Source organism: Acanthopagrus latus, chromosome 1 (genome assembly GCF_904848185.1).
Source record: "Acanthopagrus latus isolate v.2019 chromosome 1, fAcaLat1.1, whole genome shotgun sequence".
Lineage (NCBI taxonomy): Eukaryota > Metazoa > Chordata > Actinopteri > Spariformes > Sparidae > Acanthopagrus > Acanthopagrus latus.
The window spans coordinates 32,463,632-32,479,393 of NC_051039.1; the positions used below are offsets into that span (position 1 = coordinate 32,463,632).

General features: G+C 41.8%; 1 protein-coding gene across 5 annotated transcripts in view; it reads left to right on the forward strand.

Moving 5' to 3' along the window:
- Positions 1–15,762, forward strand: part of LOC119016612 (microtubule-associated tumor suppressor 1 homolog) — a 106,465-nt gene that overhangs the window by 83,905 nt on the left and 6,798 nt on the right. For 4 of the 5 annotated variants that reach the window (XM_037092601.1, XM_037092630.1, XM_037092590.1 and 1 more), the window contains 4 exons: positions 326–367; positions 7,670–7,788; positions 8,213–8,560; positions 12,716–12,782. In XM_037092601.1, coding sequence (XP_036948496.1) covers positions 326–367; positions 7,670–7,788; positions 8,213–8,560; positions 12,716–12,782 — 576 coding nt within the window. The remainder of the gene's footprint in view (positions 1–325; positions 368–7,669; positions 7,789–8,212; positions 8,561–12,715; positions 12,783–15,762) is intronic. The other variant, XM_037092621.1, reaches the window with a different exon arrangement.

Consider the following 15,762-nt stretch of genomic DNA (forward strand, 5'->3'; position numbering starts at 1 on the left):
GCTGACATGATAGTGATACATATCGATACAGAACAACTCTAGCACACTGCACAACGAACATACTGTATGAGACTTTGAAAATATCCCAGCCTTTTCCTTATAACTCAATATCACAATCACTGAAACGGATGAAACGTGCCTGCTTTGAAGGAGTCAAATGCTGAAGATACAGCCAGGGTTTATCATGCAGCCTTCTTACAAAAGATATATGTTATCATACGTTATGTCTGTCATTTTACTGTGTACTGAAGGAGCTTCTCATGACACAGCAGGGGTTGTTTCTTGTTTAACATGATGAATGCTAACAGTGTTGTTTCTCTCTCAGTCTGGGTGCAGCAGCTCTGCATGACTGCCTGGCAGACTTCAGGTACAAACCATCATCACCAGCACTCACACAGCCCATCACACACATCAACCAGACAAACACGATAAATGAGATGTGTAGTCTCAGAAGCAGCTCTCTTGTAGCTAATTAATTAATTTTAAGCAATGATTTGAAATGGAATAAAATGAAATGGAAATAGTATTTGATCGTCTTTCCTGAATGTCAACCATGCTTTTGATTTCAACAGCCTGTATTCATGCTTTCAGTTGAATTTGCATTGGTTGACATTATGGCTGCAGCTATCGAATACTTTTAGAATCGAGTATTCAAGTATCCCATCAATTAATCGAGTAATCTAATAAAAATATTTTGGCATTATTAAAACCCTTTATAGGGCACTCATTAAAATTTTTGGAAATTCAAAATTTGAACCATAGAAAGCTAATGGGGGATGTTACAGGACATTTTTTAAAATATAATGTTATCAATATTTTTCACCTTTGCATTGCAAATCAAAGTCAGTGAAGCTACCATATATGAGCACTTGCTTGTCTACGGTAAAAAAAAAAATTACAGAGAGCGAATTAGAAAAAAAAATGTGAGAAAAACACACACAAACTTCAAGGAACATTAATTTAGAGACATCTGTCTTGAAGTACTGATGCTGGCTTGACTGTCATACAAGAAAAACACATATTCAACAGATACACATACACTTAACATTCAGGAACCATATTTTGAGCCAACAACAAGCCCACTTGTTAGAATAGTAACAGTCAAAATATTGCCAAATAAGAAGTAAATGAATAAATAATATGTGAAACAAAATGTATAATTGATCAGAGAAAAATTAAACAAATCATAAACACAAAATTAAAGCTGCAAGCAGTGATGAACAGGCACTCGCAGTCCACACGTCAGGGCATGCAGCCGTCGGGGCGTGCCGAGTACCCAGCCCCATTTCCCAATTATTGAGTAAGCATCTGTTAACTGTCTGTGTTTCGGACAGTGCAGGAAGGGGTTAAATGTCATTTCCAGTGTCCAATATGTGGCACTGTGACTATGACTGTATATTGGCCTATGTTTTCAGGGCTGGAATCTTACTAAACATGTGAAATTTGGTCCAGATAGGAATGAGGAAGTTCCTTTATGATTTGGTGGGCTGCTCCTGCCGGTGTTAAATAATGTGCGCTGAAGTCAGAAGAACTCCCTGCAATCTACATAAATACAAAATGGACTACAGATGAAAATCCCTCAAACAAATTTGTGGTCAGTTATGTTTTGATTGATTTGCAGTCCACAGGCATCAGGCAGCGGCGCTGTCGGAGGGTGTGCAGACCTTCTAGTTGCATATCATGTTGTAGTGTATGGTATGGACAGAAAACCCATAAATGTCATGTAAATAGGATGATGTTTGTCTGAATTCCTGTGTCCAGTAGGTGGCGCTATCAATATGACACAGTATTGATGCATGGAGGTATTCAGGGCAACATCATATACATGTGTGATGAATTTGTTGTTCATGGGAAATTGTATGTTGAAGCTATTAGGACTTCATGCTTTATGGACGAAACATGAAAATGGATCGGACAATGACACCCACCATGTTTGAAGTAGGCGGATACTTTTGATAACTTTTCATCTTCAAGGTCTGAGGATCATACTGACTGAATTAGTAAAAGAAAAAAAAAAGTAAAAGACATGGAAATGTATCAAAATGGGGGTGAAATGCGAATTTTGAATTAAAATAGCTGACTTCCTGTTGGAGAGACAGTGTGGCACCATGATGTTTTCTGCACGTCTGGTCATGATACATGTGCATATCGAATGACATTCATGTATGTGCATGTAGGAAGCGGGGCTTGAATATTCCAGGGGGGCGCTATAGAGTCCCCTGGTAACACCCTTCATCAACTATCGTCAGGATGGCGTTGGCCATAATTGTACCAAATTTCATGTTAATCTGAGCTACCGATGTGGAGATGTAAAATCCTTCACTGTAAAGAGCGCCACCGAGTGGTCCTCGGCCAAGATTTTGCACAGAGCTTCAGGGGCTCATGGGGAGGTAGTAACCTGAGTTTCATGTCATTCGGACACACCAATGTGGAGATATGCAAGACTTCCTGTTTTGAGCAAATTGTACAGGAAGTTGTTATTTAATAACTTGAGTACTGTTTCAATTATCAAAATTCTTATAATAACTTTTTGTCAGGGGAATCCACAGATGCTGTGTGCAAGGTTTTGTGGCAATCGGTGAAATTGCTTTGTATGAGTTCGAAAAAGTAGGTTTACGACATTTGGTACCCTAAAAAAAAACAGTTGGCAGAAATGGGCGTGGCCTATATCGCAAGATTCAGCACAATTCACTGAACGCATCCATATAAGATTTTTGAATGTGCCACAAAGTATATGGGAGTTACAATCCAAAACGCACTTTCCTTAATTATAGCGCCACCTAGTGGTTGAAATTACCAACGACAATAGATTATAAACATTTTCAGCAGGGATGAGCTAAATCCCAAATTGACGAGAGACAATGATTCATAACTCCCAAGTCAGTAAAAAGAATCTCGAGTTTGAATGATTCGTAAATGAATCGCACATCACTAATCCATAAGGCATATGTCTAAAAATGGACACTTGTGCCACTCATGCTAGTCTTAGGTGAACAGGGCATATGATCAAGTATGGTGCCTTTAGTTTTCAGCCAAACATTAAGCTATTGCCATAGCTGTGGGAGGAGCCAGGTTCAAAAAAGCAATATTTGTGATTTCTGCAAGATAGCTGTGTTTGAGGTGCTCTAGGCCACTGTTGATTGGTCAGATGCCATGATATCTGTCAGATAGTTTGATCCCCCCTGATTGGCTGAGAGAAAACCTCATGGAGGCAGGGGGAGGGCAATTTGAATGTGTATGGAAGTGACTAAATATGGTTACTTGCCCCACAACAATACCAAATAATGCATAACGAAAATGAGAGGCCTGTCAAATCAACTAAGCAATTGTTTTGTTATTCCTGAAAAAAACATACAGGTATTTATACCAACTATTCCTAACACCGCTAGTAAGGGTGTGTGTTTTTTTTTTTATGTGTGCACATGTGTGTCATGGAGAGTGAGAGAGACCAGATAAGTGTGTGTGTGTGTGTGTGTGTGTGTGTGTGTGTGTGTGTGTGTGTGTGTGTGTGTGTGTGTGTGTGTCTAGTCATACCAACATCAGGCTACAGCCTCTACAAATACCATTTGTTCTGCGATGGTAGGCTACGTTAGATTAGCTAACATCAATGTTTGTGTTAGCTTGTGTCAACGACGCTTAGTGAGCTGGCGCTAACAACTGGATGCTTTCGGTTCAGATGTTGAATCATTGTTGACGTGCTGTTGTGGTACGCCAGTTCATTGCAGTCGACACTTTATTATCTTCTTTTTAAAGTGTGAAACTTTTGACATTTTCTGTCTTTTTCAGACAGCTTCTTGGCTCTCCGGCATCGCACCAACTCAATTCTGAACATACCGGTTTGTGTCCGCAATAACAGTCCTTTGGAAAAATGATCCCTGAGCTAAGCAGGCCACGTAAAGCGGGTGATAGGAATTAAACGAAGCCCCGAGGCAGAGATTTTGCTTCAACCATGTTTTGTCATCGAATTATTTGAGTTACTCGAGTAATTGTTTGCTCTAGTTGACATTCATGTTTGATTACGGTCACTAAACTGTAATTCACTTTTCAAGAGTAGTTCATTCATTATGTAGCATCCCTTTAATTTGCAACTTTACAAGAACAAATAAGTGAAGAACACTTGCATGCAGCACAAGCAGCATTTAGTTCTATCATTCCATCAGTTTTATATGGATTTTGTTCATGATTTTAAACAAGTACTTCAGGAAATGGTCTTTCCATTTTTTTGTATGTTTCACACACATCAACCATGATTTCCACCTCCTGTTCTCCTACATTTGACACACACTGAATTAATGATCAGAGCATTCTGTTCTGATAATGCAGTTGTTGATGTCATAAATATGCATCAGTTCTGAATATTCATCAGGGTAAACAGACATTCCCGCTGTGTTGAACCCACAGTTGTATCGTCCACAGTGTGATAAGCAAATTGTGGGTTGCTATCATGAATCTGAATGAATGAAGTCTGCAGCAGCAGGTTGATGTACAATGTAGTATGTCCGCCACTATCTTTTGGCCTTTCTTTTTGCTCACCCCATGCTCTGTTCATACTAGCTCTGCTTCATCAGACTGATGCAGAGCAGCATGTGTCTCTTGGGGGCTGCCAGTAGGTGGCAGTAACTTGAATGAAATCACAACAGCCACTAGGCCTAGTTGACAAGGCCTGAGCATCAGCGCTGACTGAAGAAGTTCTGACCTGTTTGAGTTCCCAAGTGTTTACACTTGTTATTGATGTAATAATGCGTATTATGTGGGTGCAGAGAATTTTAACACAATGTGGAGGGTCTGAATACATAGAAAGAGGAGTATCAATAAATACAGATAAGCAGTGTTGTGCCTGCATTCTCGTTCATATTGTGGGCGAACGTGAACTAAACGTGGTATTTCTGCCTGAAGAACGTTATGATGAACGCGTTAATTCTCACATTTGTCAACGCCGCTCTCTCACATTTTAACTACCTTCAAGAGAGTGCCAGATTTCCATCGAGCCTTCAAGGCGAAATCCGGCTCAGACACACTGTAAACATGCCTTAATATGTAGAGGGAAAAACACCCAATCTGGCTGTTGTATATAAAAAGGACACTGGATGAGAAGTTTGTGAATTAGTGTTGTGTCGGTCGCGAACGTGTCGTTCGAACGAACAAATCTTTTGAGTGAATGAGCTGAACGGAATCACTTCATGAACTGGTTCGTTCCTTTCTCAATTCAGTTGAGCTCAGCCGCGAGCATGCCAGCCAGGAGTGGAAGTGCCACCACTCACTCGTGAATCTTCAGCGAACGACGCAGCCTGCGTGCGGGCGGCGTCAGTCACTCAGGGCAGAAGAGATGATTCATGTTCAGTAACCGTACTGCTAAAATTAGTGCTGTGTTGCTAACATCCGTGTAGCATCATGTTTTACTGCACAGTAAAAGTATGAATGGTACATACAGAATAGGACACAGTTCTTCCATACCAAAAATTGCAAAAGTACTCCACTAGATGGTGCTATAATGGATTCAATCACGTTTTTGCCTGTAACTTCCACATTTTGAATAACACATACACAAATTTTATATCCATATGTTCCCTGAATACAGCTGGGTTTTCTGACATAGGACATGCCCACTTCTGCTCTACATTTCGTTCGCTAAATTGCCACATATGCAAAACCTCCTTTTTCGAACTCCTCCTTGGGATTTTGTCTCATCTGCGTGAAACTTGGCATGTACACTCTTCAGCTGGACCTGAGGTTGTCAAAAGATTTTTTCTAGGTCAAAAAATGCGCAAATTATTAACAAACAAGTTTCTGTAGCTAGCTATAAAAATGTAAACTGTTTGATATCTCGGTCAAACTAAATGCTATTAACACCAAATTTGAGCTCCTTGGTTGCCATGACACTGGGAAGGGACGAGCCGAATTTGGTGAATTTTGGCCACTAGGGGGTGCTAAAAAATGGGAAGTTCATATCTCTTGAATGGCTACCTTGAAGGTGGTCATTTAGTGCTGGGCAGTATACTGGTTCACACCGAATACCGGTGTATATTTTCGTTATAATATCAATTTTTAATATACTGCCATAGCGGTGAATTTGATTACACAATGTATGGAACGCTACGCTGCACCGTGCAACACTGTTTCAGACCGGACCATTTTCAGTGTTGTGCTTCTAAACAGGCATGGTGCGACTGTGAGGCGTGGTGAGGGTAATTGTCAGGTCGCTTCTTTCAAATTAAAAGCCCCCCACTAGGACGCGATGGCGCTCCACTGCACGCTTCCTTTAATAGCGGGGGTTTAACATCAGTGTGTGTTTGACTGAGGAGGTGAGAATATGGGCCATGGGTCTATAAGTACATCTGTCAAGTGTCGCCACATTTCTTCCGATGCATATGTTGTACGTCACTGTTCATGCCCAACTTAGTGCTTCACGTCACGTCACATGTTTATGCCTACCCCAGTGGAGGCTTTTTGGGAGAGAAGGAATATTAAACCTCCCTTTTAGATAGACAGGGCGGCAGAGTGCAGCCTTTTCTATCTCTCAACCAGTAGAAATACTGTGAACACCTGATTATGCATAGAAAAAAATACCGTCATATTCCGTGAAACCAGTAGAATTTTGAAAAATACAGTGATATACATTTTTGGTCATACCGCCCAGCACTATGGTCGTTACTGGTCAATGTGGGCGTGGCTTAGTACAACAATTCCAAATCGTCACACATTAAGCCTTTTGCACTTCCAGCGCACTTCCCGTTACAGTGAATATCACGGCTCAGACGTGTCCTGTGTCCTCACTTTTGCCCTGATCCTGTCATCCTTTAGGGCCAGCTTCCGTGAGCTCTGCAGTGCGTGGGGTCCGAGTCGCGTGGGGGGGCTTGGCCCCCGTTCATACCTGCTTGCAGTTCTAGTCCCTTTTAAAATTTGTGAACTGAATTTTAAACAAGTTCATGATGAAAGTGAACTTTCCCAACACTGCAGATAAGTGAAGTTGAAACACAGCTTGTTTATGATTAATTTTCTTGATGTAGATTTGAACCATGACATGGAATACTGACCATGTGATAGGTGTCAGTTCCAGCTGATGATTCTGTTGACTGAAAAAATCCACGAGCTGAAAGCAGTTATGATAGTACAGATTGCACTGCGTTATGGGCAAAATGATTTCAATTCTGCACAGAAAACCTGCCTGACATCCTAACACAGTTTATATTGAATTATTTACAATGTAAAAGACAGAGTGAGACACAAGAGAGGGAGAGACTCTAATTGATTTGTCTCTGGAATCGAGCTCCTTAATGCACACTCAGGATCCATCATACACAGACAGACTGGCCATCGTTCCTACACAATCCCATAATGCATCTGTCTCAGCCTAGAAAATTCAGCAGGGCGTATTCTCATTTACTAGATGAGAGTGAATGTGAATGTGTGTGTGCTTTTTCTGTTTTCTATGTTTTGGTATTGTTATGGTATTGTTATATTTCTCTGTTTTCGGTGTTCTTTTACACACATTTATTTAAGGTTTTTTTTAATTCAGAGGATGTGTGAGTGTTTGTAGTTTTGTGTTGTGACCCTGCCTTGGTGCCTTCTACGCTTTAATGGCCTGAGTGTGTCTGTTGGGTGTGTGTGGACACCATGCTGAATGTTGTACCTACTTCCCACAAGCTAAGGGGTCGCCGTTTTCTTGCAGTGGACAAAAACAAACCACGAGAGGTGCCGGCAAGACCTACGACCACTAACAGCGGCTCGCAAGGAGCAGCACCTGCAACAGGAAACCACCAGAACCAGCAGCAACTTCCACCTGACCCAGTATGTTGTTTCTTTAATTTTTAGATTTAATATGCAAACTCAGCTCACAGCATCAGCGACCTTCACTGACTGATGAAAAGAAGGAGGCATGTTGTTGACAGGAAGTTTTAAAATGCTGATCCTCATTCCCATCTGTGCTGCTTCTGTTCCTGATATAAGTTAAATTAAGTGATCAATGAGCCACACAGCAGAAAAATACACTTTTATAGTTGCATGTCTTGACTCCATATATTTTCTGCTTTTCATGTTGTGAACTGTGACGATAGAACATGTTGAAACAATTTAAAAAGACATCACGGAGAGCAGAATGTTGTTTGGGTCCAGCTTAAGACATTTAGACTGGTTTTTTTTAGACAGAATAGTTTGAGTAGTGTCTGAGATTAGTATCTGTCATGGCGGACATTTTGTGTTTTTTTTTTGCCAGGCACAAGACGTGGTGAATGCTACTGCACCACTGACGCCAGTTCTCCCAGTGCCTGCCACTGTCACCACTACATCTGGGTCAGGCACTGCTGGAGCCTCTGCTGTTGGGTTCAAAGCAAGAACAGGGCCACGATCCAGTCCCAAAACCAGGTACCGCCTACAGAATGCATCCAAGCCCGGCCCAGCTGTGGCTGGTGTGGCAGATAGGACAGTCCCCACTAAACAGAACCAGAGCAATGAGCAGGCAGAGAAGAAGAACCAGGCCATCAACCAGCTGAAGAAGCTGCTCGTCCAGGGGAATAAGAAAGTGGAGGCTCTGGCCACAGTCATCCAGCATCTCTTCACTGAGGTACTTGTTCACCAAACACGGAGAAAATCCTCACACAACCTTTGATTTCTGCTTGAAAAACGGTGATGTCCAGAGATGCTGTTGGTGATTATTTTTGGTAAAAGCTTGAAGATGTGCGTTAATACAGTATCTCTTGTCAGTAATGTCATTTTTAAGAAAGGCCTCATAGAAATCAGGAATCTACTAATGTGGCCAGAAGAGTTCCCACTGCAACAGATACTATTTGTAAAGTCTGCATTTCAGATATTACTGACAATGAGATCCTGCTACACTCATTGGTCCATTTAAGCATATCTAGTTTGCACACAAAGACTGTGTGTGCTTGGTTTTCTGTCCCCAAAATATCCCCAATGTGATGTGAACTGTGACTTGTGTTACGTCCAAAACACAAAGTCAGCTGGGAGGACGCCTATGGAGCATGGCTTCAATGATCTAGTCGAGGCCAACATTGGTTGTTATACTTTAGCCACCTGGCTAGTTAGCAAGCTTAAGGTTTGTTCTCACTGGACCTCCATGACAACAGCAAGGTTCTTAAAGTGTGTCAAATGAAATCCTTTACAGTGTTGAAAAAGTACCTAAAAGTCATATTTTGTAAATGTAAAGAATATTGTGTTAAAACTCAATCATACAAACAATACTCAAGTAAAGGTCTTAAAGTATCTGATACTGAAAGTACTAAAGATCAAAAGCAATTTTCTTGCAATGAATACTTAAGTATCAAAAGTAGGAGTAAAAGCAAACCAAACTTATAATTACAAGTATACATACTGTACTGTTGTACTGAATGCTATGGAGTCCACCAGTTTTAGGATCTGATTGTACTATAGTATTGTACTTTAGAAAAACAAAAATGTTTTAGATATAAAGAACAGAACAACAATAGTTTGCAAGTGGGCCGTGCTGTGCTGTTAAGAATATTATGGATGCAGCTGTTGGTGAGCATTCCCCCACAGATGGTGATACTGTTTGTGGTAAATTGTTGTGTGTTGTGTGTTTCATGGTGTGTTGATGGGTGTCTTTCTTGTGCTGTCGCACCATACCACTTTAAAGACAAATAAGGTGGATGTGTTTGCACATGTGAATACTATGTGATCTGCTGCAGCTTCAAGGAGGTAAATAAGGGTAAATGATCACTTATCTGCGCCACCACCATCCTTCCCCTTCGGCTGATTACAGCCTATAATTAAAGCATTTCAGAGCAGTTGGTGGTGATACGGCAGTGTTGCTGTTACGGGTGCTGGTTGAGACACTTGAAGAGGAGGGTGGAGTAATATCTGTTTATAGTAGGAAGCATTAAGGCAGCGGGGAGGGGCTAGACTGTCCACACACCCAGCTGCTATCATCAACAACACATGATTCTCTGGAAACATCCTGCTGCTGGGTGTGAATGTTTCTGTGTGTGTTGTGCATAATAGCTGTGTGATAGTGGTTAGCTCTACCTACCATAAGTGCCTGCTGTCAGCTATGATGCGGTCATTTACAACAGCTGATGTTAACCCATTATTGTGCGTGTGTGTTGTTTTTATGTCAGTCTGACCTCTTTTCTTCTTTCTTTTGTCTTTGGCTCTGTGTGGCTGAAGGGGAACACATGCAGAATATCATAAATGCCTTTTGTTAGTGAGACTTCGGGGGATTTTACAAGCATAGACACACACACTTTAGTTCATTGCACAGGCTTGGTTTTTGCCTCTCCTAAATCAACCAAAGATACTGTAAACTGTGCAGATTGCACAACTTTACCTGTATTATCAACATCATCTGTACAATCAGTGCATCAGCATGTAGCCAATTTTCATTGGAGGTGTCAAGCTCTGCTGGAGTACACCTTCACTTTCATTTGTCCACTAAGTCTCAACTCAGATAATAATATAAACATTTGTTATTAGGACTTGCATTTTGTCAGTCCCCACAATGCTACTGTGTGTCATCAGCCAAGCTGAGTAATACGTACAATAAATAAAACCTGCAATATACAAACACAGTTGTCCTCAGTGAGTGTGTGAAAAGCACAGGACAGCTGTTACCTGCCTGCATATCTCTATGAGGGAAAGCAGTTCATTATCTGTAGAACATCCTGTTATCAGAAGCAACTCTGCGTGTGTGTGTCTGTTGTGTCACTGCAGCAGCTGCAGTTGAAGCCTTAGGCATTCTGATTTGTGTGTGTGTGATCATGTGTGTGTCTTTATCTGAAGCATGAATACCAGTGCTATCTAATCTGTCCCACACTCTTAAAAAGGTGACTGGTGAATATAAACAGCGCACTCTCCCTGGGGGTCTGGCTGTGGGCAGGGGTGGGGCTGTTTTTAGAGAAAGGGGTTGGGGCTTTTGTTTGAGTGGGTGGGGCTCTTTGAATATTCCACTCTCTCTTCCACTCAGCTAGAAATGTATTTTAAAAGTAGATTTTTTAATTAACACTTGAAATGTTGTGGATGCCAGGCACTCCCCTCTGTCAGAGACTGGTTTAAAACCAAACTAGATAAACAGGAAGGTTTGGAGGAATTGACAAATCCTGTCTTGGCAGGGTTTTGTGATGTAGTGTGAGAGCCAGAATGCTATTTCAATCGCACTGAGGGATTTGAGTTAAAATGCAGATATACCAGTTTTGTGGGTGAACAACTGATCACTGATCAGGGAACAGAAGAAAAGGAGATAAGAGTAAAGATATTAAGAGAGGAAGGTGGTGCAGAATAACTCACATTCCTCCATCATTCAGTTTCCAGGCAGTAGGAGGTAGGACAGGGAGCCCTGTGGTGAACAGGTAGAGTGGGAGGAGTTGAAGTGGCCGGGCAGTAGTCACTTACAGAGAGAGAGAGAGAGAGAGAGAGAGAGAGAGAGAGAGAGAGAGAGAGAGAGAGAGAGATTGTGCAGTCAACAGTTTGCGTCGTCCAGAGATAGTGGGAGGGAAGTGAGAGGGAGGACGGATTGAAGAAACAAGAGAGGAATATTTTTGAAGTGTGTGTGGAGACATGGGCTCCACAGCCAGCAAAGCCCATGCGAAGCCCAGCAAGGCCTTCCCTCAACGCCGCAAGAAGAAACGCAAGAAGGTGTGTGTGTGTGCGTGTGTGTGTGTGCATGTGTGCGTGTGTGTGTGTGAAAGCAAAAAGACAGAAGTGCATGCACTTAGTTTCCATTGTAAATTCCACTACTGCTGTCATAAAGCTGCTGTCTTTTGTGTGTCTGTGCGCACGCGTGTATGTGTGTGTGTGCGAGAAAGAGTAAGTGTTATGTATTCCCTCTTCATGGGACTGTCGGAGAATATTTTTCAGTTCTGGAGTACAGCAGTGCACTTATGTTGTGCTCATCAATTTGAAGTGTGTGCTAGACCACGTGTTTATAAGTGTGTACATGTTGTTGAGGGTGAAATGAACAGATAATTCTGTAGCTAAAGTGATTTCCATCAGAGTATGAATGTCAGAACATGAGACAGACAGGAACTGCTGCTCCTATGTGGCAGGTGTTGGATATTTCAGGTTTTTCAGGATGTTATTTGTTCATTCTGAATCAGTTAACTTTTTAGCCTTTTATTTGCCTGGGGAAATTGTTTTAATCTAACAGTTTTATTTGGCAGTAGTAGCTGCTGTTGTGAGCGGCAAAAAAATGTTGTTTTAGCAGCTATAATGGATGTGATCACCCTATGTTCATGAGCTCACTCTCATATTAGCCTCCTCTGTCACTTCTATCTGTAAAGGCCAGTTGTGAGTGGAGACAAAGCAGGAACACAATAACACAAACATTCCCCTGTAGTTAACTTTGAAGTCAGTGATTGAAATCTTTCCTCTGTGATTAGCTCAGATGATAAAACACAGAAGGTTTCCAATGTCTTCACTACATAGTTTAATACCAAATCAGAATAGACTCACACAAGAATTCTGACTCTGGTTTACATTGCTTTGTGTATGCTCATCTTGTTGTAGTGATGGTTTCATTAACAGTGTCTTGAGACCATTTCACAATGAGTGTCCTATCCATGGCCACTAACTGAGAGGTAACAAGCATTGTGCATTTAATTATTGTTATAGCCAATAACATGAGATAGAGTCCTCCACTAGAATTCCCCATAGACTGAATAGTGAGGGATTTGGACACAGCCTCAGTCTACTGATGTATCTTCAAAATTATCTTTAAGTTTAAATTGTTTTCATCTCCTCTGTGCAGCGCGAGGAGGCCTTAAAGCAAAGGAAGGAGTTGTCGCTGGAACTGGCCAACCTCCGAGACGAGCTGGGTAAGAGAGTGTTCATCCATCCACTTGGCCGCCTGCCACCACGCGCCTGCCAACATGGACATTGCATATGACACACACATTTACGCACACACACACACACACACACACACACACACACACACACACACACACACACACACACACACACACACACACACACACAAAGCTTGCCAGGCCAACAAGTCAATTGCCATTCAAGGCCTGGTGTTCTTTCTGCTGGTGTTCTTTCTGTTGTAGTCCTGAGGTGCAGCTGCTCCTCATTTGTAATAAAAGCTGAGAGCTGCACAACTCATATCTCAAATCATCTTCACAGTAAGGGCTGGCAGATTAGATATTGACATCAATAAGTTGTTTGCATTTCAATTTCGATATTAGTGTAATTATGTTGAGAGAACTAAGGATCTGTACTTTTGATAACATCTGTGCTGCTGGGCTGGATTTGGAGTCTGGTGCAGTGCTTTACACTACAAGCAGAAATAGCTTTGCAATGTCAAAATTATGCTACATCTGTTTTATAAAATGTGTTAAAGTGTTGATGATGAATTGAAGATGCTCAATTCAACAGTGAACACCATTTGTCAGATTTGAAAAAGATCTAATGTGTAAATGTTTCAATATTTTTATTGCTTTGATAATCAGTGCAGGTGTGAAGCCACTAGTCTACTAGTTGAATTACCAACAGCAGTACACAAAGTCCTCTTCACTGAAGACTTCAATAACAAGAAATGATCTTATGCAGGATATCACCCAACAGTTTCCGTGTTGTGTGTGCATGTGTGCGTGTGAGAGTGTGTGAGTGTGTGAGTGTGTCCATATGTGTGTGTGTGTGTGTGTGTGTGTGTGTGTGTGTGTGTGTGTGTGTGTGTGCATGTGTGTGTGTGTGAGAGAGAGAGAGGCGTACACCCAGTAGTTCCACAGCATTTGGCAGCCTGCCATTTAACTGTGAATGAGACGATGCACAAGTTCAGCCTTAATGGTGACAAACAATGTGTTTATGAAGAACAGTGGGAGAACCGGGGAGGGGAGAAGGAGCAAGTGAAGGCAGAGATGTACTTTATTTACATATTTTATGCATGTGTTTGTTTAGGTGACGGTAAGTTTTAGGATGTCTGAGAGATCCATATTACATGACGCTGTGTGTCCTAACACACTGATTGTCTTGGTGTGTGTGTGTGTTCAGACAGCTATGAATGTGTATTATGTCAATAGCAGCTCTGCCAGTTCAGCTGATAAAGCGGACAGTGTATGTTCACAAAACAAAGGCATGCATTTAAGCACGTGAATATAGAAATATACACACATACTCAAATGGATCTGTATATTGAAATAACCATGACTGTAATTTAAGTATATTTAACTATTTAAGACACACACACACACACACACACATACTCTTAATGCCATGTTAAATTTGGCTACCACACACTGTCATACTGCCTGCCCACTGTACATGCCAGGCACCTCACACTGACACACACACACGTCCTGACACACACAGCCAGAGCACATCCTCAGCACCATGACTTTGTTCTCTCTCTCTGTGAGCAGCTCGGACTGTGATCTCCACTGTTACTGCCTGTCTGACCTTTGGCTCATCTCTTTACACACACAGAGCTGAGGAATGTCAGTAATGTATAGACCCCCGCTGCCGCCACATACACATGCACAAACCCTTCATAGTCAAACTGAACTGAATTGAACCTGTTTGTGTCTTACTGGGTAATGTTAGCAGGTTTAATGGTTTTGCTGTGAAGTTTTACAGTGTGGAGTTACTGTAGTACAACTGCTGCAACTGTCAGGGAGGGGTCGGAGCAGCATTCTTGCTTCCTGCTTCAGGAGCTCAGTGTGAAAGCTTTCTACTCAAAGACTGCAGCAGAACAGGTTATGATCTTATATGATTAGTGTTTGCATTTGAGGGAATAATTTGTTCCTGAGACACTTTGACCTTTAACCTGTTGCCCGGACCTGACTCCACACTTGGCTGACTGTGTGTCACAATGAACCCTGTCAATAGACATATTGTAGATTAAATCAAGACTCTGGCCTGGAGCTATTTACCTTGTTTCACACACTGCACATCATATTTCATTTTACTGAAATGGACTCTTTGCACATTGCAACCGTCTTGGGTCTCTCCTGGAATGATGTCATTATTTTACACCACCTGCCCAGCACCTGCTGTCTTTCTCTCTCTTTCTGTGTGTGTGTGTGTGTCTCTCTCTCTCTCTCTCTCTCACACACACACACACACACACACACACACACACACACACACACACACACTCAGTCTATGATAGAGAGAACAAGCTTGTATCTAAGCTGCTCTCAGCTGTCGTTGGCTTTGTGTCTCCACCATGGTGACAGGCACCTACAGTCACACTATAGAGCTCCATTCAGAGGGAAACAGCAACTGTCCTAGCTATAGCCAGTTGTTAGCACACACTTACATAAGTTAGAATATGTTTTATTACCAGCATGAGTGTGGGTGTGTGTGGTGTGTGTGGTGTGTGTGTGTGTGTGTGTGTGTGTGTGTGTGTGTGTGTGTGTGTGTGTGTGTGGGTGTGTGTGTGTACAGGGTGGTTTTTGATCACGTTTACTTTTTCAGCTGTTAACATCTGAATGTGTATGATTGGTTCTGCTGCTCCACTACATATTAGATGATCTCTCAGTATGCAATATCTGTGAAAAGTGCTGAGAATAATACAGAATAAAAAGTCCTGCATGCAGTGAGAGGCAGAGATCTGTTGGTGCATGTGTTCTGGTCTCCACCTGGATATTTTCCCATATATGTCAGACCTGAAATACACATGAATCAAAGTGGCATGTGATGATGGGTAAAGTCCAAGGAAAGCGTGCATGTGCTTGCAAGAATTTAAATTTGTCATGAGAGGAATAGGTCCTCCTGCATACTTCTGTGCTGACTCGCAGATGTTTCAGGGTTGGATCTCACGTCTACCGTAAGAGTAGTTAAAGTGGAATG